The sequence below is a fragment of the Amia ocellicauda genome, chromosome 23, assembly GCF_036373705.1.
Source record: "Amia ocellicauda isolate fAmiCal2 chromosome 23, fAmiCal2.hap1, whole genome shotgun sequence".
Lineage (NCBI taxonomy): Eukaryota > Metazoa > Chordata > Actinopteri > Amiiformes > Amiidae > Amia > Amia ocellicauda.
The window spans coordinates 22,125,318-22,150,665 of record NC_089872.1 but is presented as its reverse complement, the minus strand read 5'-3'; the positions used below and the strand labels follow the sequence as shown (position 1 = coordinate 22,150,665).

At 51.3% G+C, this 25,348-nt stretch overlaps 1 protein-coding gene across 1 annotated transcript in view; it reads right to left on the bottom strand.

The window, feature by feature from the left end:
• The window catches only part of wdr27 (WD repeat domain 27), a 48,682-nt gene extending 26,493 nt beyond the window's left edge, over positions 1–22,189 (bottom strand). Inside the window, exons 1-21 of the mRNA XM_066697126.1 lie at positions 21,645–22,189; positions 19,663–19,854; positions 19,439–19,580; positions 19,042–19,166; positions 18,709–18,822; positions 18,442–18,493; positions 18,283–18,353; positions 17,954–18,132; positions 17,743–17,846; positions 17,439–17,503; positions 16,925–17,046; positions 15,966–16,042; positions 14,546–14,624; positions 12,995–13,066; positions 12,745–12,854; positions 12,251–12,340; positions 10,227–10,348; positions 8,954–9,087; positions 7,791–7,888; positions 7,578–7,699; positions 3,637–3,734 (exon numbers count right to left, since the gene is read on the bottom strand). Of these exons, the coding sequence (XP_066553223.1) occupies positions 3,637–3,734; positions 7,578–7,699; positions 7,791–7,888; positions 8,954–9,087; positions 10,227–10,348; positions 12,251–12,340; positions 12,745–12,854; positions 12,995–13,066; positions 14,546–14,624; positions 15,966–16,042; positions 16,925–17,046; positions 17,439–17,503; positions 17,743–17,846; positions 17,954–18,132; positions 18,283–18,353; positions 18,442–18,493; positions 18,709–18,822; positions 19,042–19,166; positions 19,439–19,580; positions 19,663–19,842 (2,156 nt within the window). The 5' untranslated portion in view covers positions 19,843–19,854; positions 21,645–22,189. The remainder of the gene's footprint in view (positions 1–3,636; positions 3,735–7,577; positions 7,700–7,790; positions 7,889–8,953; positions 9,088–10,226; positions 10,349–12,250; positions 12,341–12,744; positions 12,855–12,994; positions 13,067–14,545; positions 14,625–15,965; positions 16,043–16,924; positions 17,047–17,438; positions 17,504–17,742; positions 17,847–17,953; positions 18,133–18,282; positions 18,354–18,441; positions 18,494–18,708; positions 18,823–19,041; positions 19,167–19,438; positions 19,581–19,662; positions 19,855–21,644) is intronic.
• Positions 22,190–25,348: the final 3,159 nt, after the last annotated feature.

Genomic DNA, 25,348 nt, shown 5'->3' with positions numbered 1-25,348 from the left:
AACGAGCCACCAGGGGGCCCTTCGCGTGCCGGCAGCTCATTTCTCTCAGGTGGCCGATGTCAGAGCGCTTCCAATGCGATGAGACAAAGGAAAAACTAAAGCGTTGTCAGATCCCCGTTAATGGGAACTGATTAGCTGTAATGATGCTTATCCAGGACAGCAGGCTCACTCAGGCCAGCAGTAACCGAGATGCCTCCATTATGAAATATTAGGAACAACATATGTTACAGACTCACACTAATACTTATCACATGTAGGGGAAGGGAATACAAAAATATATTTCAACCAGATGGGTTTTTGTATTTCGGATGAATAAATTCATAAATACGTAAATAAAGGAAAAATTTAAGGTGAGGCATCACGTATCAAACAGAAGAGCAGGCTTGCTGATGTCTGTAATGTCCCACACCAGTCCTAGATGGACGGCTGATTGACACCCTTTCGTGACGCACTGACGTGAAGCCACGTCTGCAGCTCCGGCCATCAGCCGCCCAGACGGGTGAAAGGCCGGCGACCCACCACAGTGAGCCCCTTGTCTCTCGCCAGCGCTACGCACGGACAACACATCTGAGCTCCCACACTACAGATACAATATCTGGGGCTAACTGACCCAAAAAGAATAACTGTGTGAAAAACCGTTTACATATTTGTGCAACGCGTTCCATATGCTATTGCTCAGCCTGGGAAGAACGTGCTGCTCAGTGACAGACAGATCCGGCCCGATTCAGGACATGACCTGGAAACACCGCACTGCTGTTCATCAGGAAGATAGACGGGTCAGGCTCAGCGTCTGCACGACGGACAGAAGTGGGAAAAAACACAAAATTGATGCAATCAACACAGTATGAGGGAACACACTGTGCCAAGTGTAAGCTGCCACCCAGGAGGCAAGAGGCAGAAGCAGGATTAAGGTCAAAATAACACGCTTTTATTGAAATAAACACAACACAAAACCACCCGTACATGGGCCTGAAATACTCAAACTCAGGGTTCAGTCTAACAACCACTGCTCTAGAGGAGAGCAACCAGACTTATTCCAGGTCTGAAGGGAAAGTCCTACTGAGAGACTGAGGAACTGAACCTTTTCACCCTGGAACAGAGGAGACTACGTGGGGACTTGATCCAAGTCTTCAAAATCATGAAAGGCATCGACCACATCAAACCAGAGGAGCTTTTCCAGATCAGCAGGGACACGCGCACCCGGGGACACAATTGGAAATTGGGCTTCAAGGCATTCAAGACAGAAAACAGGAGACACTTCTTCACACAGAGAGGCGTCACAATCTGAACAAACTCCCCAGCGATGTGGCTGGAGAGACAATTTGGGAACATTCAAAAACAGACTGGATAGGATCCTTGATCACTTAGTTATTAATGGACACCAAACGAGCACGATGGGGCGGATGGCCTCCTCTCATCTTATGTTCTCTTAGTCCTACTCCACTCTCACTGTACTGTCCACGGCAGCTGACTGATATGGTTTATAAAGAGCATGCGGATCTTCATTCCTTTGCATTAGGAGAACAGTGTGTACTTCATTTAACAGAAAAATACAACTAAAAAATGAACCGCAGCTCCAAAGGATTTTTGCTTTTATAAACAGTGCCGAATTTCCCAGCTTTCCGCTGAGCGCACTGTTTAACAACACACAAAGGTCAGCAGACACCAGGAGTCATTGCTTCCCGCTCCTTTCTAGCGCTCCTCAAACCAGACAAGGGCCAAAGGAAGTGGTTATAACATTTTTGAAGTTTTGAAATGCAACAATGAACAAGAGTTTGGCACCAGTAACATTAACACAACTTTCCAAAGAACACTCCTGGCAACCGATCCAATGGCATTCTGTGACAATACCCAGACCTTTAGGTGAAATATCATTCCACAAGGCTGAACCAGTTTTCCACAGATTGTCTGTCAGATGCACAAAAATGGTTTCAAAATCATGTAAATTATGTATATGGTTGTAAATTCTGGTCAGAACCATTACAGTAAACATTAAAACGGGTGAATTACCAGAACCAAAGAAATTATGTGAGCTGCGATGTTCCTGGCAGCTCCCTGCAGCGCCGACCAGCTGTTCAGAAACAACCATCGTCGGAAGGGTCTTTGGCTGCTTAGATCTGTCCTCTGTACTGAGGAGACACCAGCTTTTATTTGGTGGATTTATCTTATTTATATTTATGCAGCACAATCAGCCAAAGCACTTCACAACACAGAGCCGCAGAGGGAGCAGTTTACATAAGGCCGTGAGATACAGGACTTGGGTGCCGAGACGCCTGATTGATTGCTTTAGCAGGCCGTGCTTTTGGCCCAGTGTCATAAATCAGCCTCCTGTCGCCCCCACTGTGCCTCCGTGCCGTCCGTGTACCCAGACCCCGGCGGGGCAAACACCCCCTCTGCGTCCCTGCGGTCGGAAAGTGCTGTCTGTCACACGGCAACTCAGCAGAAACGTTAGACCTTGTGGTGAGAAAACCCAGCAGACAGGACTCCTCTGAAACCACTGTGATGGACGGCACGGGGCAGATCCTCACCAGTTATGCATGTCTGTGCAAAAAGAGCTGCGGAGATGAAGCCAAGGAATCTCTGGATCTAAACGGCATCTTCACCAGGGGCCACAATCAAAGAGGGGCAAAACAAAGCCACAAGGGAATTTTAAATACTGGCTAAAGTGTATATTTTAGACGTGTACGGTGTCTGCATCAGGCCCTGTAACAGTAGGTGGGACAGTGTCCAGTCAGAGCAGCGCCGGACACAACCCTGACCAGCCAGGGACCCGCGCACAGGGCTCACAGCGCAACACAACTCAATCAGGATGCAGAATCCCCATCTGCCATACGACACAACACATGGTTCTTAAAGGAACCTTTTCAATCAGAGACACAGGACCGTTTTACTTAAGAACTTAAGAAAGTGTCCAATCGAGAGGAGGTCATTCACCCCATCGTGCTCGTTTGGTGTCCATTAATAACTAAGTGATCCAAGGATCCTATCCAGTCTGTTTTTGAATGTTCCCAAATTGTCGCTTCAACCACATTGACTCAACTACTTGACTCTTTTGGGTCACCAGAAGGCCGGCTGGGAAATCATGGGAAATGCATTAAACCATTAAGACCTTGTGTTTTGGTTCAGAAATCCCTCTAAATCCACACTAAACCATTATAACCAACATCTGATACATGCTGCTCTCAGCCCTGAAGTTCGTCACTCATGAAATAATACAATAGTACAATTCCCCGTTTCCACTGGACATGTCCGGCCCCGGACGCTTAAACGGGTGTTTCCACTGGCTTAAGCGTCCGGACGCGTCCAGGTTTTGTGGATGGTTAACTATCTGGTGCCAGATGTGTCCGTAAGCGTCCGTCACACCCACTAAGGAAATTTGTTTTTAAAACTAAATACAAACCAAACCCACAAATGCTCTGCTCCTCCCACAACAGGGATGGACTTGCTACAATGGCCTGGGTTTACAAAAAGCTCTGGGACACATCTGGCACGGCATGGCATGGCACGGACGCTTAAGCCAATGGAAGTGAGGCATTAGTGTGCTCTGTAGATCAAGATGGAGGGATAGAGGGAGATGGACACAGAGAGAGAGAGAGTAATAGGTCACAGGAGTGTTGCGGTGGAGCGAGCCGGTACCTCAGGGTCCGCAGGTCCCACAGCTTGATGGCATCAGTCATGGCGCTCGTCAGGAACAGGTTGTACGCGTCAGGCCCCTGAGTGCTGAACACCGAGCCCTGCAACACAACCCAGTGGAGGAGAGCTCAGACCTGACACACACACAGTGGAGGAGAGCTCAGACCTGACACACACACACAGACACACAAACACAGACACAAACACAGACACACACACAGTGGAGGAGAGCTCAGACCTGACACACACACACACACACACACACACACACACACACACACACAAACACAGACACACACACAGTGGAGGAGAGCTCAGACCTGACACACACACAGTGGAGGAGAGCTCAGACCTGACACACACACAGTGGAGGAGAGCTCAGACCTGACACACACACACACACACACACACACACACACAGTGGAGGAGAGCTCAGACATGACACACACACACAGACACACAAACACAGACACAAACACAGACACACACACAGTGGAGGAGAGCTCAGACCTGACACACACACACACACACACACACACACACACAAACACAGACACACACACAGTGGAGGAGAGCTCAGACCTGACACACACACAGTGGAGGAGAGCTCAGACATGACACACAAACACACACACACAGACACACACACACACAGTGGAGGAGAGCTCAGACATGACACACAAACACACACACACAGACACACACACACACAGTGGAGGAGAGCTCAGACCTGAGCTCAAGAGCGGAGCTGCACAAAGTAAAGAGTTCATTTTTATTATGCCTTTTTATTTTTGTGAAATATATGAAATATATATATATATATATATATATATATATTGCTAGAGCAATAACCTTTAAACTGAATTACCCAGCATCTGTCTGCAGCACACAGAGGCACCCCCACACTGAAGTGCTGACATTATCCATGTTCATGTATAATAAATATAAATGATTGATATTAGAAATGTTTTGACCCCAGGCTGGCGTGGCCCCCGGGCGAGGACTGCGGGCCCTGGGCAGCTCTGTGGCTTGGGGGGGTGACGGGCTGCCACTGACCGCAGGGTGATTTATGAACAGTTGCCTCCTGCCGTGCGATGTCTCCCTGGGAATAATTTCCCCTCTTAAACGGTTTTAAAGACCAGTCTGGGAACACAGAGCACAGTTTGTGAGGCAGTATTTTATTACGCTAAGCAGCGCTGCAGCCTGGGCACCGGCTCGCCTGGAGCTGGGGAAACCCTGCGTTTTCATTTGCTCTCACTAGGACAACAGCAGTATCCCTCCCAGACTGGGGATTAAATGCGCATTGAATTATTTACCGCATCAATGCAGACCGAATGCTTTTACTTTATTCACTGTGTTAATTGTACTCAACATCAAACACTGAAGGACAGTACCGCTTCTGATATGTTGCATCTGAAAAAATATCCCAACACTAGCAAATACACCGGTTAAGGTCCTGCTCTGAGAAGAGAGATCCCCGGAGGCCGGGGAAATCGGAGCCAGGTTTGAGGTAACCCTGCAGGGCTGAATGTTTCCATCGTTGCGCTGCAGCAGCGAGCAGACAGACCACAGAATGGAAACATATTTCTCATTCTTCTCAATCTGAATCCAGCCTCTTAAAGATAGGGCAGACGGCTTCGCTTTCTCTTTTTTGTACCAAAGCAGAGTTTTTCCCTTGTATGGATACTTGCAGGCAATTTTGTTTTATTACTTTTAGCACTTTTTGAAAGCCTTTGCTGCCGCGGAGGGGAAAGTTCCACTCGCCGCTGCCCAAGTCCTCTCATCTCGCACACGAACCCCTCTGACTCACAGTTCCGAGCACCAGGCCCATCTCGGGACCACATGGCTTCCAGGTAACCGGAGGGGAGGATGGAAATGTGATTGAACACAATCGGTCAGCATCGTGCCGCGTGCTTTACCAGGGGCCTCCCACTCCCCGTCACCTCATTGCAGGAGGAATTCGCTTTGTTCAGGGCGCGACGTTTCAGACCGTGAAGAACACCTGCCGCTGACACAACAAGGCAACACGGGGGGGGAGCGTGACTGGGAGGGCGCTGCGGTGCGAGTGGACAATCTCTCTGGAGCTATTCGCCCCGCCGTCCTGCCTCAGTGACTCGGATAACCCTGTAACCGGGATGGGAGCTGGGCTGAGCTGACATTACCCATCCGAGCGCAGCGCCCTGGTGTTTGGTGCTAATGCCCCAGCTTGTTCAGACGGAGCAGTACGTGTCCCCGACACTAACACACGTAAGCTCTTCCCCCCGTAGTGTCCATGAAGACCTCTGTCAGACCTTTGTCCATCTTCCACGCGAGGCATCTCTCACTCATTTATTTATTTTCTTGTGCCTACAATAGCGTAGACGGATGAATTGCCTTCCACAATACAGAAAATGAGAGCATGGTTCCGAGTGAAATCTCTGTCCGTCTAGGCTTCAATCATGGCCCTTCCCTGGCCTGACAGCCAGCCGAGCCCCGAGCCTCCGCCGATCTCACCGCCACCACGGCCATGAACACCGCATTGGCAACACCGCTGGAAAATCATCTCTGAGGAGAGGGGGCTGTAACCTTTACTTCATTAGCTTATCGAAACATCACGCGTGTCTCAGCTGCTACGATTTACACCGCAGTCTGCCAAAGGACTCTGATTATCGATAAACCTCATGCTTTTCATGTGTGAGTTGTTTTTCATGTTGGGGTAAAACGGTTGTTCCATTTTACACTTCCTACTTAATGTCTAGATTTCTATCTGGAAGAGAAAAAAAAAACTTGGATCCCAGAATAAAGCGCTCCTGGTTAAAGCACAGTCGCCGGATGCCACACTGCTCGTTAAAACACATCTGATTGTGGACGCATACTTGGCAGGAGCTCCAGGGGAATCCCTCCTTCCAGGCAGACAACTCAGTTGATTCTTCATTAAACCAGTTTTAAACACATGCCACAGCTGAGCCCCCTATGACTCCAGGACACATTGGAGACCAAGGGCCGCACAAGTGAACTCGACCTGAAGCCCTGGCGCACACGCCGCAGAGGATGGAAACTATGCTGGTACAGAGGATCCGGTTCATTTATTTTCCTAAAGCAGACGCACTTGGCTCCCTCCCGGAGTTCGGAGCGAATCCCCAGTTAACACATCTATCTGGTGCAGCGCCACTGACGGCCCGACGGCGGACCGGCTCTCCCCTTGTCTCTCTCTCCCCTCGTCACTTCACGGGGGGATCGAGCGCGGCATCAGAGCGTCCGCGGTTAAAGAATTCACCAGCCCGAGGAGCTCTCGAACCTCGCCGGGACATTACGCTTTTGCAGTGAGCAGTGCAATCCCCTTTGAGAAAAAAAAGAGAAAGGAGAGATTCTCTAATATTGTCCAGTGGTGATGTCAGGACTGCTGTCAGATTATTGTATCCCTGAGTGAGGTCGCTCTATTCCCCGAGAAACACAGCAGGACAAAACACAGAGCACATTCCTCCTGGTCTACAGCCCCCTAGAGGCAGCTGTGAGAGAGCAACTGGACAGGACGGCCCGTCCGAAGAGTGACTGGGGGGGCAGGTACACCGTGGACTGCGGAAGGGTTACAGCCCCAGATATCAGGTCTTCAGCTTCTACTGCATGGGCTGGAGGCAGGACTGAAATGTGAAATATGCTCAGGTGTCAGAGGGGAGAGGGGCACTTGGGTGAAGGCGTACGAGGGGAGAGGGGCACTTGGGTGAAGGCGTACAAGGGGAGAGGGGCACTTGGGTGAAGGCGTACAAGGGGAGAGGGGCACCTGGGTGAAGGCGTACAAGGGGAGAGGGACAGCAGGGGGAGCAGATTGGGGATCTGAGGAGCTGCAGGGTGACCCCAGTCTACTCTCCTGTGATGTTCTTGCCCCACAGATTAAAGCGGCCCGGATGACAAAAGGGAGAACGATACCATTTCTGCCGCCTGAATAGAGAAGCCAGAAGCCCTACCTGGTTCTGGGAGACGTGGTGCGCCGCCCTGGTGTGCGCATCGGGGATCCCCGCCGCCCTGCAGCCCGCGTTCAGATCGAAGACCTCCACCGAGCGATCGCTCCCACAGGCCAGGACCATGTCTGTCACACGGGCAGGGTTAAGGAGAAGCACGGGGGAAACTCACCAGGACCGGATTACAGTGACTCGCCTAAATGTCCCACAACAGGATACAGGAGAAGAAGGCGTTGGCGGCCGAAAGGCAGGTGATCTCTGCGGCTGAAGTCATCTGGAGCTTCCCGGCGAGGCGGCACCGGCTCTTCTGCTGGAGCCTGGAAGAGAAGCGCTAAGGACTGAGCCGGGGAGCGGATCGAACATTCAGGAGTTACAATTTGGGAACATTTAAAAACAGACTGGATAGGATCCTTGGATCACTTAGTTATTAATGGACACCAAACGAGCACGATGGGGCGAATGGGCTCCTCGACTGGACACTGTCTCATGTTCTTCTTCTGATCAGGTGAGGGGCGTTGGCTGGAGATCACACCCATCACAGGATGCAGATTTCCAGCCCGAGCAGACCGGATCCGGCCAACAAATCAAGGTGGAATGTCGAAGTATTATAATTGTTAACCTTTTATGATTTCACCTTTTATTTTTTTTATTTCAACTTAATTTTCTTCTGAACGGCCTCCAGTAAAAACTCATTAAAATAATAGGTAATACAGACTAATAAATTCAGTGTTTTAAACCTGCAAATCATTCCAGATTCAGTTGCAATCTGGGCACAGCTGCCAAACTTTATCATCTCTGGATGTTTCTGGAGTGCCAGATCGAAGAAACACTGGGGACGCTGCCGAGCGCTTTGCATGAGCCGAGAGCACGGAGAGATTAGAGCCGTTGAGTAATTTTAAATTGCTAGCAGCAAGCAAAATAAAATCAAACCAAAGCGAGGAAATCAGTCCATATGAGAAGTAAGAGCCCCTGGCACAGAGACCTGTGGCAGCGAGACGCTCACGTCGGCGCGTCGGGTTGCGTGGGAATCACAAGGCTCTTATTGTTGGACGGCCCTGGTGTCCACTGAGGAAACATTTCTCATGTGCATCACACACCGTGCGTGCAGGGAAGGGCAGAGGCCACTCGCACCTCCTTTAACGCCCTCCGGAGAACTGGCAATTTGATTCTCCTAGCAGGAAGGCCGACACCGGTGTCTGAGGGATAAATCACGGCCGACTTGGTCAGTGTCCTCGGCGCCCCGTCCCCCTGTGGCCTGTGGTGGGGGAGAGCTGGAGCAGGGATTGCTAAGCTGTCCCCCAGGGACCGAGGACAGAGCAAGGGACACATCTGTGACCTCGATGCGGTGCCGATGTCAAGCGCAGCTCCAGGGGACCCCGTACCTTTTGAGGTCGTCCCGCTGAGCGTCCAGGTGGTAGAGGTAGAGCTGGACGGAGGGGCCACACGCCAGCAGCAGGAACTTGTCCATGTAATAAAACTGTGCCGCGCCGATGGGTTTGGGAAAGCGGTCGCTGCCCTGGAAGACAAAGTCAGACAATGGATTCTCTGATCTCTGACACAAAACAGTCGAGTCAGAAATGCTTTTCTGTTTCTCTGCTGTCCCAGGCAGGGCTCTTCCAAACACTCTGTCCAACAGAGCGCACAGACAAGCCCAGACAAGGGTCAACAGGAAAGAAATATATATACATCTCCCCTCACTCTCCAAAACACAGCTACGAAAGGATTTTAATTCTATTAGTAGCAGAATTTAAAACGAAAGGACCTCAAACACTAATATTGTTCCTGTCTCTGTACAGATTTGCAAGAGCTATTATAGGCTTGAGGAAGAAGGAATTTTCCTAGTGGAAAGTTGGACTCATGAAAGATAATACTCTAGTTAAATAAACTGTAGGCTTATTTGTTTTTCAAGCCAATCCCCTCATCAAATTGTTTTCTTTAACAGCACTCAAACTGCCTGCTCTAACAGGGATGTACAGGTCAGTGCGCTAACCTTGTGCTTAATTAAAAAGCCGTGTCAACGCCTCGAGAAGCCAGCGCTGAAAACTGAACGTACGTTAAAACAGTGACAGACGCGTCACGTGAGGAGAAACGCGTCCAGAATGAGCTCCGCGGATTTCTCAGAATATCTCAAATCTGTAAAAAGTTCACAGTTCCACAGAACAAAGCAATTGCTTGTTTTTAAATTGCTTTTGTCTGTTTTTGCCAAGAGTTAAACACATTGATGTAAAACTCTCTCTCAGCATGATGCGCCAAGTTCTGGTTTAAAGTATTTCTGCCCTTCAGGAGAGACAGGACTTTTCCTGCTCCACTTCAGCAAAATAATTCAGGATCACAAATCTACTCGTATATGAAGGAATGAATGAGAATCACAAGGGCTCAGAGTTAACCCTTTCCTGTGGGACAGCGTTCATGTCAGTCCCACACCGAGCCGGACACGGCAGACCGGCCCAGCCCACACTGCGGGGATGGGTCTCTGGGATGGTGCAGCGCTGCTTGTCAGGGTAGAGGCTCTTTTAAAGCCTAACACGGCCTTGTTATGGCATAAGATTCAATTAAACAGATATACATGGACATCGCACGGGGGTGCTGTGGGTGCAGTGAGACAGCACCCGGCTCTGGGGACGGTCCCGTCAGGACCAGCCAGGCGGTCATTACCAGGACAAGAGCGGGGACGGTGTCGGCAGCTGGCCACACGCGCAGGGTCCTGTCCTCCGACGCAGACAGCAGCACGTGGTTACTGTGGCTCCAGCCCACACATCGCAGCGGCCCGTCGTGCCCTGTGGACAAACAGAGACAAACAGAGTCGAGGGCTGAGCAGATCCCGTCCTCCCGCTCTCACCCCCCATCCTCCCGGTCTCAACCCGCGTCCTCCTGCTCTCACACCCCCATCCTCCCGGTCTCAACCCGCGTCCTCCCGCTCTCACACCCCCATCCTCCCGGTCTCAACCCACGTCCTCCCGCTCTCACACCCCCGTCCTCCCGGTCTCAACCCGCGTCCTCCTGCTCTCACACCCCCGTCCTCCCGCTCTCACCCCGTGTCCTCCTGCTCTCACACCCCCGTCCTCCCGCTCTCACACCCCCGTCCTCCCGCTCTCACACCCCCGTCCTCCCGCTCTCACACCCCCGTCCTCCCGCTCTCACCCCGCGTCCTCCCGCTCTCACACCCCCGTCCTCCCGCTCTCACCCCGCGTCCTCCCGCTCTCACACCCACGTCCTCCCGCTCTCACACCCCCGTCCTCCCGCTCTCACCCCCCGTCCTCCCGCTCTCACACCCCCGTCCTCCCGGTCTCAACCCGCGTCCTCCTGCTCTCACACCCCCGTCCTCCCGCTCTCACCCCGCGTCCTCCCGCTCTCACACCCACGTCCTCCCGCTCTCACACCCACGTCCTCCCGCTCTCACACCCCCGTCCTCCCGCTCTCACACCCCCGTCCTCCCGCTCCCACCCCCATTACAGTCCTGAAGGGAACCCCCGAGGGAGACACTTCAGTCAAGTCTCTACTGTTCCACATCTCCGAACACTGACAACATCATAACATCGCATAACATCGCTGACCATCCCAGCACAGAAGGCAAGATGAGAGCCGGTCGGCACCACGCACTGGGACCCCTGGGCTCCGTTTCTGGATGAATGAGGAGCGCAGCGGCCCAGGAGAGGAGGACAGCATCTCCGAGAGCCAGGAGGCACACAGTGCGAGGGAAGAGCTCCAGGGACGCCAAGCAGCCCTCTCTAGCTCAGTTCTGCTGCCCCCTTGTGTGCGACTAGTGCAGCTTCCCCCACAGCTCCGAGCTCGGCTCCAGCTCGGCCGTCTGCTGTCCTAGTTAAGACGCAGCCTTGATTTTTATGCCCTTTAGACTGTCAATCATGGCTGTTAAAGCCAGAGCTCAAGCAGCAGGAACTGCGATCATGGAGATGCTTTTCTGTTCACACAACGGTCCACATAGAGGAGACCCTCGGGGGCAAAGGTTCAGTTTCTCGACCGTCTCTCCAGCACAGCCTTTAGGGCGGTCAGATAAGCGGACACTAATGACCCGAGTACACCGTGCCTGTGGCCATCAGAGCAGACCAGCGCATTTCTCATCCTTCACTGTCTGTTTCAGGAATAAACAGAGACAGGGAGTTCCACATCTCTCCTGTAAAAAGCAAAGAACTATTTTTACCAGGAAACGGGTGGAAGACATCACTGCTGAGAACATTGCGCAACGTGTTTCTGGAAGCAGGACAGGGCAGATTAGGTGCACATACTTGCGGACCTTTCTTCCAAACATAAATCTTCCTCCTCGGGCCTTTTTCAAATCAGGGCTTTGAGCAAATCGGCTGAGGCCTGATCACACCCCCAAACCGCGGGGCCCAAGGACACGGCAGCTCGTGATTGAACACTCGAAGCCCCTCAGCCCGTCTCCCCAGAGCGGCTGTTTCTCCTATCTCCGTGGTCCACCAGAGCTCTGTCCACTCAGGGCCCCTCTTCCCCGCCATCTGATGGGCCACGGAGACTCGAGAAACAGCCGCTGCATCAAAGCGGCCTCGACAAGCGGGAACAACACTCTGGAGTTCAGCTCACGGCGGAGGTTTGAGCGGAAAATTCATTCCAGGACAAAACATCAGATCCGCCCTCAGAAAACACTGTGCGGAGCTAAAGCAAACACGAGCCGAGCGGTTCAATCAGGGCCTGCCCGGTACCTGTGTAGACAGCTGGTGCCCCGTCGAGAGTGGAGCTGTACAAGAGGATGGATCCGTCCGCGAGACCACACAGCACTCGCCTCCCATCCCCTGGAAAAGACAAAGACAAGGAGAGAGTGGGCTCAGAGTTCACAGCTCAGCCCTGCGGCCAGGGACTCACTCCCGCTTTCTTTACCATCTTTTATTCCCCCCTTCTCCATGTTAATTTCCGTGAGCCAGGAGAACGTTCTTAAATAAAACTGCGACGCAAATACGTCAGATAAATGCCAGAGCGGTAAAAAGACCTACAAACAAACCACAAAAGCTGCAGAGCACAGCAGTCTGTCTCAAAACCCAACCAGTACATCTTATTTTAAGCCTTTAGTTATTGACTGATTGAGATATACGTGGAATAGAGGGTTTTAGATTAGACCGTTGTAGGCTTTGCTCTAAGGGACACATAGGAGCCCCTTACCCAAGTACTGCAGGGCACCAACCCCCCGGCGGCCCCTTACCTGAATACTGCAGGGCGCGCGCTGCTGTGGGCGGTGCCGTGGCACTCAGGTGGGTGTGCAGGACGCTGGGGGCTGGACTGTCCGCAGGGTACTCTGTGAAGAGTGGTCCACTGAGGGAGGAGAGCAGGACAGAGACCTCAGCCCTTTGCAGCTGACACCCCACACACACTCAATAAATACACACTGAAGGACTGAACGACTCGTATTCAGAGGGAGAGAGACTGGGCACGGAGCTGCACAACACACTTACTTTCTCTTGCTGGCTTTCGAAGGCTGGTGATTTTTCTTGTGTGTGTTAGTCTTGGGGGAGAACATGGTTCTCCTGCAATAAAACAAACATTGATCAGATTATAATTACATTTCAGTCTGTCTTCTGAGGAACTGGCAGAGGAACACTTGAGTGTTTTCTTTTACTTAAAGCTGTTCAATTTTAAGTCTCCATAAGCCGAGCGCAGCCAACAGTGTCTGGCAAAGTTCCTCCTTTGCCATAACTCTGCAATGCAGTCATAGCAGTGCAGTGTGAGAGCTGAGATGAATGACTGACCGGGGCCGGGTGAGCCCTGCAGGACGGACCGATCTCAGCGCAGGACTCTCTGACCGCTAACTCCAGCACACTGTCCAACCCGTTCACACACAAACATCAGTTACACCAGAGTTGTGTGATCACAACACTCAAACACACCTCAGTCCAGACTTTACTGCAGCGTTGTTCCTCTCTGCATTGACCGGCTAGAACAGGACAGAGAAGTTCCTGACTACGTCACTGTTTCTTGGAGCAAAGGGAAGGGGAGCTGGAGTCTAGTTCAGCTGTGGAGCTGTGAAGCCCCCTGAGATCCCATGTTTAAAAGAGCCATATCAAACCACATCAAACCAGAGGAGCTTTTCCAGATCAGGGACACACGCACCCGGGGACACAAATGGAAATTGGGCTTCAAGGCATTCAAGACAGAAAACAGGAGACGCTTCTTCACACAGAGAGGCGTCACAATCTGAACAAACTCCCCAGCGATGTGGCTGAAGAGACAATTTGGGAACATTCAAAAACAGACTGGATAGGATCCTTGATCACTTAGTTATTAATGGACACCAAACGAGCACGATGGGGCGAATGGCCTCCTCTTGATTGGACACTTTCTTATGTTCATAAGACTCATTAAATCCAGTTTCCACAGCGTTTGGCATCGCAGAAGAAACTCCAGCTCAGGATGTGAGAAGCCCTGTCTTGCGAAATACACACCATGGAACCGGCCACCAGGTGTTTTCATTAGACTTCAACGGTTCTTCTGCATTTCCCTCATGTGAACACAGACGAGTACAGAAGATTAAATTCTAGTCCCCCCTTCAGGCAAACATGCTCACAGAGAAAATAGCTTTCCCAGTTAATGATAAATGTTAGTGAGGAGAACCGTATTTCAGCTCCTGTGGGATATAAACACACATGGCTAAGAGATCGAGGCCTGACGGATTCTACCTGCCCTCAATCTTCAGATCCATAAATAAAAGCAGGCCGGTGAAGAGCCGGACACCCCCACTGGCGTCACGCTCTGGGCTCGTGAGGCGCAAGTGGACCACGGCAGCGGCTGCTCTCTTAGCATGTGACGGATGCTGAAGGGCACTTCCAAAGAAATGAGCGATAAAGGATGGGAGAAATGCATTACTGAGCTAAACTTCTGTTTTCGTTACGAGCCCCTAGTTTCTCAAGGGCTTGGCGGTTTGCAGAGCCGGCTGTTTCGAGTTAATCCAGATCTCACACAGCAGGGACTGAGAAGAGCAGAACAATACACTGCCCCCCCCAACCTACCGCGGAGGGGCGGTGTATCCCGAGGACTTCACTCTGGAGTGGAACACCACCGGCTGGTCCTTCACACAGCTCCTCACATCTAGACAAGGAGAGAGAAGACACTCTGAGAAGACTTCCTGAGGAAAACGTTTCCCAAAGCCCCCTCACTCCGAACCTCAGGCTCTTGGCTCGACAGTGAAGCACAAAGTGTGAATATAGAAACACAACCTGCCAACGCCAACCCACCCCCCCAGGCCCATCACTCAGTCACAGCAATCACCCCAATGATGAGCCGGCCTGGCAGGAGGGAGAGCAGGAGTCCTGTCACTGTAGCTGCTCAGAAACCTGGCTTACATCTAACATTTCACAATAAAAACAGACCCAGTCTCCCTGTGAGCTGAGAGTGCCTGGCCCCCGGGGGCCCCTGCATAGAGGAGCCAGGGACAATGCTTGGCTCTGTGGCTCCCACTGAATGCCTTGTTCAACCTTGGTACACTCACTGCCATGATGTCATTCTTTCCACATGCATTAAAGCCCTTTTTGGTTTCCATAAAAAAAACAAAAATATACATAAATAAACTTGCAACGGCCCGAGAAGAACAGGGCGTCACATCGCGATGAAAAGGCAGCTGAGAAGACCCGAGTGAGTGCTGCTCTTTGTGTACAGTTTCTTCCTGTATTCACACAGACGCACACCGCAGAGGGTGGTTTGTCTGCCAGTGCGTCCCGTGTGGAGCGCAGTGGTAGGAAACAGGGAACGGGCAGACAGGGGCTCCGCAGGGATGGCAGGCGAGTGCCATGTTTCCACAGGCCGGGGCAGCGCAGCCCACGACACACAACATGCAAAGCTGCCGTTTCCCTGGACTGCGCTGGCCAGCCCCTGCAACGCAACACGTATGACCGTGCAAATGAAGCCTGCTGCGTCACCGAGGACAGAGCCATCGATCAGTGCTCTCTCTCTAACAGGAGACCACGGAAAGTAAGAGCGACTTCAGTCCCCCCCAGACTGCGTTATTATATCTCCTCTTGTTTTCATTACCATTCATTTTTGAATGCCAACACGGAAGAGGGCTGCCTGGGGGGGGGGGGGGGGGTTGGAAATACTTGTGGTTTCGGGTATGATGTGAAAGTCACGCACAAGCTCTGAGCACAACCCCTGCCCCCCACCCCAGCGCCAGAGCACAACTCTTTAATAGCACATTTCTCAACCTTAACTGCGTTTAATGGCGGCCTGCTAACCGCGTCTGTCCCCCTGGCAGCCGGCAGAAGATACTGTCTCCGGCAGCAGGATGGGCGGCCGGGCTAATCACACTGCAGGCCCTCAGACACTCACACAATCACAGACATCGCACTCGCTCGACACAATTAACACACTGACAGAAAGACTCTGAAGCCACAGTACATTGGTGTGTGTGTGTGTGTGAGAGAGTGGGGGACAGACCTGTTTTCCCCAGCACTCTGGAGCCGTCTCTCCTCACCAGCTCTGCGCTCAGCGGGGACGTCTGCAGCAGCGGGGCTCTGACAGCAGGACAGAACAGCCGGTTACTGTAGCCACATAGCCACCGCACACTCAGCACTTTCTCTTTGTTTGACAACAACATTAGCAGGCCGGGGATGTAAAGAAATCGAGTCAGCTACCAGGCTGGCAGGCAGTTTCCAGCTATAAAACTCTCCAGGGCACCTGAACACAGAGAGCTAATTTGAATCAGTATTTTATTATTGCCTGGCCTGCACAGCCACCCTCATGCACTGAGAGGGAACGCACTCCTGCTCGGCCCCCGCCACGGGGCTGTGGGTTTTGGCAGGACTGCCGGGAGGCTGTGGAGACGGGAGTGCGAGTCGTCGGCGCTCTCCTGTCAGAGTGGCTCCTACACCGCGAGTCTTGGCCTGCTCGGCCGCTCAGCTCCTCACCGGTTTAATCCCTGCGCTCGCTTTGCCAGCTGCGGTGGAGCTGCTTTCCTGGCACATGAGGTTTCTATTAATGTGCGCTCGACCTTCCAGCGCTGCGGCGGGACTTTCCACTCGGCTCCACAGCCCCGGGTCAAGCGCCGCCTCGCGTTCAGGCTTTAAAAAAGCCGCTCACCTACAGTCTTTATTCTGCACCTTCATTCAAAGCCAGATAAACGTGTGGCTGAAGGCTGACAACTGAGAACAGCCCGAGAAATGTGTGTCTGGGATTACTGATGCACTTTAGGATCCACGGATGACCGTTTGATGACTCCAGAAGAAGAGAGAGATTGAAAGAGAGAGGCAGAGAGACAGAGAGACAGAGAGAGGTGAAGGAGGATGGTGACGGACAGGGCTCTCCTCACAGCTCTCCACCCCCGTCCTCCCCACCTGCACACTTCCAGTAAGGAGGAGAAAGACGACAGGACCATATTGAACACGTGACCCCCGTACCTGGCCACTGCACAGAGGCCCTCTTGCTCCTCCCGGCAGCTCGGGGCTCCAGCGAGGGCCGCAGCGCCAATTTCCAGCAGTGCCACGCGCTCCCCAAACAGCGAGGTCACCAGGCAGAGGACCTGCGGACAGACCGGACTGGTGACGCACAGAACCCCGCCAGGCACGGGGCCCGAGAGACCCGGTTTCCTCCAGGATGCCCAGGCGTGCAAAGCCTCGTACAAACCTTCACAAACCGAATAATCCTCTACTTATGAAACCAGACACTGCTAATTGGTGCACAAGTACAACAAGCTTGGGCATCTGGGTTGCAAATTGTGTATTTCTGCTGTACAAACAGTCAGACTATCTTCTCCTGAAATGAACAACACTGATAATAATGCCGAGATGAAAAAAGAGCCACAGACGGCGGATACCTGACAGACAGCAGCTTCTCGTAGTCAGGTGCCTTTGCTCAAGGGAGGTGTTTGTCAAGATGTAAACGGAATGAAGTGGCCGCAGTCGGAGTACTCACTTTGTTACTGCACGCTCCATGGATCGCCCACGACCCTGCTAGTGCGACGGATAACCCCCGGTGATCTGCAAGACAAGCATCGTTAACCGATCACTGCAGCTGAAAGTCTCTGCAGCGGCTGTCCTGCAGCATCTTATCTTGCTCTACTTCTAGCGTCTTGCTTTGCTTCATAGCGGAACCAGTGGCACAGAAGCCAGAGCCTCCCCCTGTCCCCTCGAACCTCCAATAAATGAAGCAACGCCTCGCTCTTTAAAAGCGGCTCTTTAATCGGTCGCTCTGCCCGCCGACGGGAGCCTGTCATTACCTTTGAAGCGCACGGCGGCCTGTAACTCAGAGGTGGCCAGGTTCAGTGCGTATGCCCCGTCTGAGCTGCCGATGCAACAGACGCTCCCACTGCTGCTGGAGAAGCTGTGCAGAAGACGGACACATGCGGGAGAGAGAACGCCTTTTGAGTTGAAGAACTAGAAAGGGTTTGGCAGACGTGGAAGTCCAAATTACACTGAGGACAGCCTCACCCGTCTGTGTCGTCGCCAACAGCAATCGCTCTGCAAGCTGCGATGCTCAGCACTGGCTTGGTCACCTCCACCTCGTCCCTCTCCTCCGGGCGCCCGAGGAGCCTGCGCTCAGCTCGGAGCAGATCCACTCTGGACACCAGCCGGTACCGCTGCCCCTGCAGGAGACTGAAGACCCACACCTGCAGAAATGGAGGTTTCTCTTAATTACCATGAATTAACGTGGCAGTGAAGTGGCAGACGTGCCGTGCAGATTGTGGTTGTGGTCTGTGTGGAGATGTGCATCTGTCCAGAATGTGTGTGCGGTCGTGGGCCACGGGGGGGTGCGGTACCTGCCCGTCGGCCGATCCCACCAGGAGCTGCCGGGTCTCTTCACTCAGGCAGAGGCTGATCAGAGGGGACCCTGAACAGGACAACAGTCTGTACAGGTCAGGAGATAAAGACACCCGGGCAGAAACGGCCTCCGCTCCGCTGCTGGCGTGGGCACCTACCTGACAGCACGGCCGACTGGTGGAGCAGCTGCCCACGCCATGCGTCCCACACCTGCAGCAACACAGATAATACACCGAGCACATCTGTGTTATTACCCGATGACACACAACACACTTCTCCACTAGGCTGGCGCTCTCTGAAAGAGTTAAATCACACATTCTGTCCATAGAGGTATAACCCAGTATGATCCCCCGCTAAACCCTGTCCGGTGACCCGCCTCCATGCCCTCTCTATGCCCAGCTGCACCGGCCGAGGAGGTTCTGTACCTTGAATGTTCGGTCTTCAGAGATGGACACCAGGACGTCCTCTTCCCAGGAGGAGAACTGGGCTGCGGTCACTGGAGCCAGGTGACCTTCCAAGACCGAGAGGACGTCCTCTTTCTGGAGAAGGACAGCGAGAAGGGAGAGCTCATACACCCCTAGTGTCACAAACTGAGCACAAGCCCAAGACACAGCTGTCCTCTCCAACTGTGCAGCTTAGTTTCAGATGAGCAAACAGGAGAATGACTTAACCTTACTTTGCATGATAGTGATCTTATCTTGTGAAACCTGCTCTGGGGGAGCGTGTGCTGCAGCCCCGCACAAGCACAGAAGGCCCACCTTGGCATCGAGGATGTAGATTTTATCTCCGGCGCAGGCGGCGACTCTCTTGTCCATTGGGCACAGGGACAGGTGCACCACATCCCCCAGCAGCGTTCCTATAACTGTGCCTGAAGCCATCAGGTCTGAGAACACGTTTAAATGAAAACAAGGCACAGCATGAGATTTAAATAACTGTTTGTGATGTTCGTGTCCAGGACACTAGGAAGGAGAGGCAGACTGTTATGGACAGTGAAGCACATTGACAGTCACTTGCAGTAATGCCAAGTGCTGGCTAGAGGGCAGTGTGGCTCTGAGCACAGTGCCGACACCGGGAGGACGAGGAGTTTGAGTTAATCTCGCACCCTGATCTCTGCCTCCTGGTTGCTGTGAAGCATTCGTCTCTGTGGGCTTTTACCTTCCTGCACTCTTCTACAGCACCTCTCCACGTCCCACACGATCACATAGTCCTCCGAGGCCGAGCACACGATCTGCGGCTCCTGCTTGTTGCCAAAGGTCACGGCGGAGATGGGCCGGTGGTGACCTCTCAGCTGCAGGGCCTGGGAGTGAGGAGAAGGGCGTGAGCTGCTGACACCGGCCTTAACACCTGCAAGCGACCGTCAGACGCTGGGATAAACACACCTGTGGGAGGGAGGGGTCAGCGAGGCTCCGTATGCACAGCTGGCTGCCGTGCTGTGGGAAGGCACAGAAGGACGAGCAGCAGGCGATCTGGACAGGGGAGAGCGGCGCCCCACAGAGGACAGAGAACCTCTCCCACACAGGCCCCCCACCCTGCCTCGCACCTGCAGCCGCTCCCTCCATCCACTGCACTGTCTGGAAACAGCAACACAATACGACAAGGTCAGTGGACTGTCACAATACAGGCACACACACCTCATATGTACCTGTGAGTCCTACACCTAATGCTACTTTACTCCATCACAACTTACAGAAACCACAATGAGGCAGCTGCTGATCACAGGATCTTCACAGCTACTAACTGGACAGGACCCATCAGAATTCAGGTCCATAGGCTTATTGTAATGAATAGAAAAGCTGATGTAATCAATACAATCCCCAGCTCTACTGTGCAGCTGGCCCTGATGTTAAGGTCTTTAGTATAATCTCTGTTTCTCCACACTGCTGTTCTGGGCTGTGCAGTGTGAAACACAGGGAGGCACAGAAGCACTATTTTGTTCACTAATACCATTCTACGCTAGTGTTATAGGCTTGCCTTTGTATTACTTGCACTCTGTAATAATCATGGCCCCCCATTTAAAAACTCCTAGAATCGCCCCGGTGAAACAGTGTCATTATTAATATTATGGCTCAGAGGTGGTCAGCAGGGAAACCTCTCCTGCTTCACGTCTGCATGCAGTGAGTGTTAAGTGTAGGGTAGACACCTTTAACAAGAGTTAGCAGTAGTACAATGGCAGGCAGGTTAGTGTCCAGACGATTGTAAATCAATATATTATAATCTGCTGAAATTAGCTCAGCGGCAACCCTTTTGTAAGTCACCCTGGACAAGGGCATCTGCAAAGAAATAAATAATAATAATAATAATATACAGATTATTGAAATTTACCAGGATTTTAATTGTGGCTGAGCAGGGTGACAGAGAAACTTAACAAAAAAGGACAACTAATTTCAGTAAATTCCTTAAAGCAAAAGTTGCAGAGCTTCACATTCTAAAACACTGTAGTTCAGTCAGTGCACCGTGGTAAAAGCACAGTAAAGTGTACTATGTAACTGTGTGAAGAGCCAGCTTTCTGGTTGTCAGTGTCCTCATTTTCATGCTGGTTTCCAGAACGATCAGTGAAGAAAATCGAGGATGTGCGGGTGTTTGCACATCTGACACGTCCCCCGGCCCCCAGTGTAACTGTGTAAATTGTCAGTAAAGCGCTGCAACGCCATCTGCTGTGCTGAGACAACAGTGAAAACCTGTCACTTAAAGTACAGCTGGCATAAACACACACACACAACTGTGGATTGAAGTAAAGTTAGAGCATTCTCAAATAACTCACTTGTATAAGATGACATGGGTGGAAAGACTAACTTTAAAAATAAAAGGCATTGTAATAATAATGTGTAACTTGGCTGAAGTTTCATTAGATAGTACAGAGCAGCACAATGCAACACATAATAGTGTAGGACAACACAATAAAGTGCATCACAGTGCAGTTGGTTCACAAATGACACTTTTTCGCTTGACTGTACCACACTGTCTGTCTTTTCCTTATTGGGCATGAATTGGCATATTAAAGGCCTAGTGATTAATTACTCTAGGGGGCTATTTAATTTGTATGACAGTTATAAGGATTAGTTATATTATTATTACATATACGTATACTAACATAAACCTGATACCTGCCATTATACTACAGCCACCAACTTAAGTGTACACACTATGACAAATCCATAGTACAATTATGGGATAGAAACAACCACCGACACACCTGGCGTATTACTGGCATACACCAGCACACTCGCTGTACTCCACGACGGAAAGCCAGCTGGGTCAGTTTCAACAGAAATGACTGACTTTTCGGAAAGGCGATTCTTTATGTTCAATGTATCTCCTAAACCAGCCGAGAGGACCCGGACATAATAATGACCGCACTGACCCGGTCCGTCTGTGCGCGGCGTGTCCCGGTCACTGTGCTCCCTGGGCCGAGCTCGTCTCTCACCTCCAAAACTGACGAGTACAAACAAGCCGAGTTTACACTGCGGTACAGAACCGGCCTGGTTTACACCACAGAACCGGCCTGGTTTACACTGCGGTACAGAACCGGCCTGGTTTACACTGCGGTACAGAACCGGCCTGGTTTACACCACAGAACCGGCCTGGTTACACTGCGGTACAGAACCGGCCTGGTTTACACTGCGGTACAGAACCGGCCTGGTTTACACCACAGAACCGGCCTGGTTACACTGCGGTACAGAACCGGCCTGGTTTACACCACAGAACCGGCCTGGTTTACACTGCGGTACAGAACCGGCCTGGTTTACACTGCGGTACAGAACCGGCCTGGTTTACACCACAGAACCGGCCTGGTTTACACTGCGGTACAGAACCGGCCTGGAAGCTGTGCGGGTCGGTTGCTGAGGCTGGTCGCTAAGGAAGCCGCTGCGCAGCTGGCGGAAGTGCGGAGAGAGAGAGAGAGAGAGAGAGAGAGAGAGAGAGAGATACTCAGAGAGAGAGAGAGATAGAGAGAGAGACACTCAGAGAGAGAGAGAGAGAGAGAGACACTCAGAGAGAGAGAGAGAGACGCACAGAGAGATAGAGAGACACAGAGAGAGAGCGCCACAGCGCCCCCACAGCGCGCCGGCGATACTGCGCCGGTACTGCGCCGCCAGGGCCCGGCTCCCCTACTCGACACAGATAGTATGGGCTCAAATGAGCGCCATAAGTATCGCATTCAAAATATATATATATATATATTGTAAACAAAACGAAAAAATTGATGTTGAGATAAAAAATAAAAAAATATTGTAAAGAAAACCGAGGGCAGCCCTCGCCGCAGCTGTCTGTCGCGCCGCCTTCTCTGCTTCCGGTTCATTTAGTTTGTTTCGAGTTTTGGCGCCGTTTTGTCGTGAGGGCGGGATTTACAGGGAGGCGTGGATGCTGGGTCTCCATTGGTCCAGCAGGATTGAGTGACGGTTCTTCTAACCCAATCAGTGAGCAGGTGGGCTGGGCTGGTTCTGTCTGTTTCAGCAGCAGCGCCGGGTCGGCGACTCATTAACCCCCCTGTCTGCGCAGACCTGCAGTCAAGAGCTGCGCAATCACTGATCACCGCCATTGAGCCCAACATACAGCACTGACACACAACACAGTGACATGTTAATATCATGTGCATGTTAATTGGAGCTCACAGCATTGAGCAAGAGGCAGATGGAGGGCCATCGTATTCATTATGATCATGTGATGCCCCAGTTTATGTGTAGGTAAGAAACACACACACACACACATACATACATACATGCACACTATATATATATGCACAGTCAAATACAAAATTATTGGCGCCATTGATAAATATGCGAATAGAGGCTGTATGAAAAAACACATGTAATAAGTAGAAAGCGATTGTCCACAACTTGTATTAAAAGCATGCTTTGTTTATAATTAAATTACATGTAGCTGCTCCTCTCAGTCTATGGGTCAGCGGTGACTGTCAGACCAGCCCACCTGCGCACTGATTGGTTTAGAAGAACCGTCACTCAAACCTGCACAGAATAGCAGGTTAATATAGCTGCCTTTAGGGACAGTTAAATTACAACTTTTTTGTTTCATTACTGCTCTCAAGCAACACGTCTGTGGGCTGACAAGAGTTTTCATTTTCCACCTGAATTAATCAGACCGTGGAAACAGTACCCAAGGCTAATTAAGCAGTTTATAAATAATAATTACTATACAGTTAAGGATTCGTTCTTCAATAAATATCTGTAATATTTGTTTAGAAAGTTATTTTCAGTTTTAGCTATATATCTAGCTGCCTGCAGCTAAACCACGTGGACACGACACAAACCGCAGATTGTGTTGTTCGCCTAACGGACCGAGAGGGGTCTCTCTGCGCATAATTCTGGGGTTTATAAGGTCAGGTGGATTTGTGGGTCACATGGCCATCAGGTCAACAGTGGTCTAAAAATGTCCCTTAATATGATTGAGAAAGGACGGGGTTGGGCCTCAGCCACACAGAAAGACTTCCGCTTGTGGCTGGGGATTGAGGACGCTGCTGTGATGGATAAATATAGCCCTTCTCCCTCAATCCTGAGGTGTTTCACACCGGATTAATATCTGTCCCCAATACGACACTGAGCTGGGTGCGATATACTGTGTTACTGGTACACCATCAGAGCTTAACAGAAAAAAACAATGTTAATACAAATCATCAAAAGAGACGAGAGAAATGTCAAGATGCCGTACTAAGTGTCGTTGCCAGATGATTGTACATTTCTCCACGTGATTTTGGTTACATTTTGGTGACACATTGAAGTAACTTTTGGAAGCGGAGGATGGTGGAGGTGGAGTTTGGAAAGCATGTTTTCTCTCTTATTTACAATGGGCTCCATCCTGCTTTGCCCCAGGAGGGATAAAGTCCCGAGTCAGGAGCTGCACTGAGTATCCGGTCGAGTTGTGTGGGTCCTGCTGGCCAGTCACTGGCAGCGGATGTCCTGTACTCTGAATGTTGTGATCCAGTGTTGGTGAGACGCACTGAAAGATCGCGCGGCTCCCCTTTAACCGCACACGGCTGCTCACACTGCGGTACAGACTCGGCTCTCAGCCTCCTGCCGGCTCAGAGCGGTGAGGGGGCGGCGGGTTTCCCAGAGCAGAAATAGCACACAAGGTCCTTATCCAGAAAAGGCTTAAGGGGATTTCATCTGATCTTGTTTGTATCGATGCTCGGGATAAACCCTTGAGCGGGGTTATGTGGCACAGGCTGCAGCAGGCGGGGGACACTGGAGGAGTCGACCGGGTCGCTTCAGGACTGTGGCTTTGCTGCTTAGTACAGGCCACGGGTGGAAGGTCACGGAGGGCAATGGGCATGACCATTCAGGGGCGGCACGGCAGCTTTAGGGTGCAAAGCTTATTGTTGTCATTTTAAATACAAATACAATGTTCTGGGTGAACAAACTAATTGCTAAAATATGTGTGTCACTTTAAATTGCAAAAATGTGGTGTACAAAATCTGTAAAATAAATGTTCAGTATTAAGAAATACAAGGGTAATATGGAGATAAAATAACTCGGTGCATTTATACTCACAAGCCATTACTATATGAATAAATAAACTTTAATAACAAGAAGACATTGCATTTTATTAACGTCTGTTCTGTAACCTGCATGCAGTAATGGTAGGTGTTTAGTCATGACTGGCGGATTTACAGTGTGAGCTACAGTTCAACAGACTTGTCTCAGATTAAAATACATGAACAATAAAATAACAACACCTCGTGTAAACATTAGCTTCAAATTACAAGTGTATCATAAAACACTGGAACAAAACCATGTAACAGAACATACACCTGAGTGATCAGTTTTTGAGGCATACATGATTTTTATTTGTTTTTAATACGACCCTGCAGTCAGAACTAGCATTTTAATGCAAACTAGCATGTTACATACAGAGCACCGACCTGCTGGACCTCTTGCACGGGTCATCAATTCCTCCGCACAGGCCACACGGACGGAAAACAGCGGCGGACCGGTGCGTGTGTGCGTCACGGCGGACGTGACGTTGAGGCCAGGGGCGGAGAGGCCGGTCCTGGCGGATGTGACGTCGGGCGAGGGGCGGGGCGTGCGCTGCGTGTTTTGCGTGTGTGGAGAG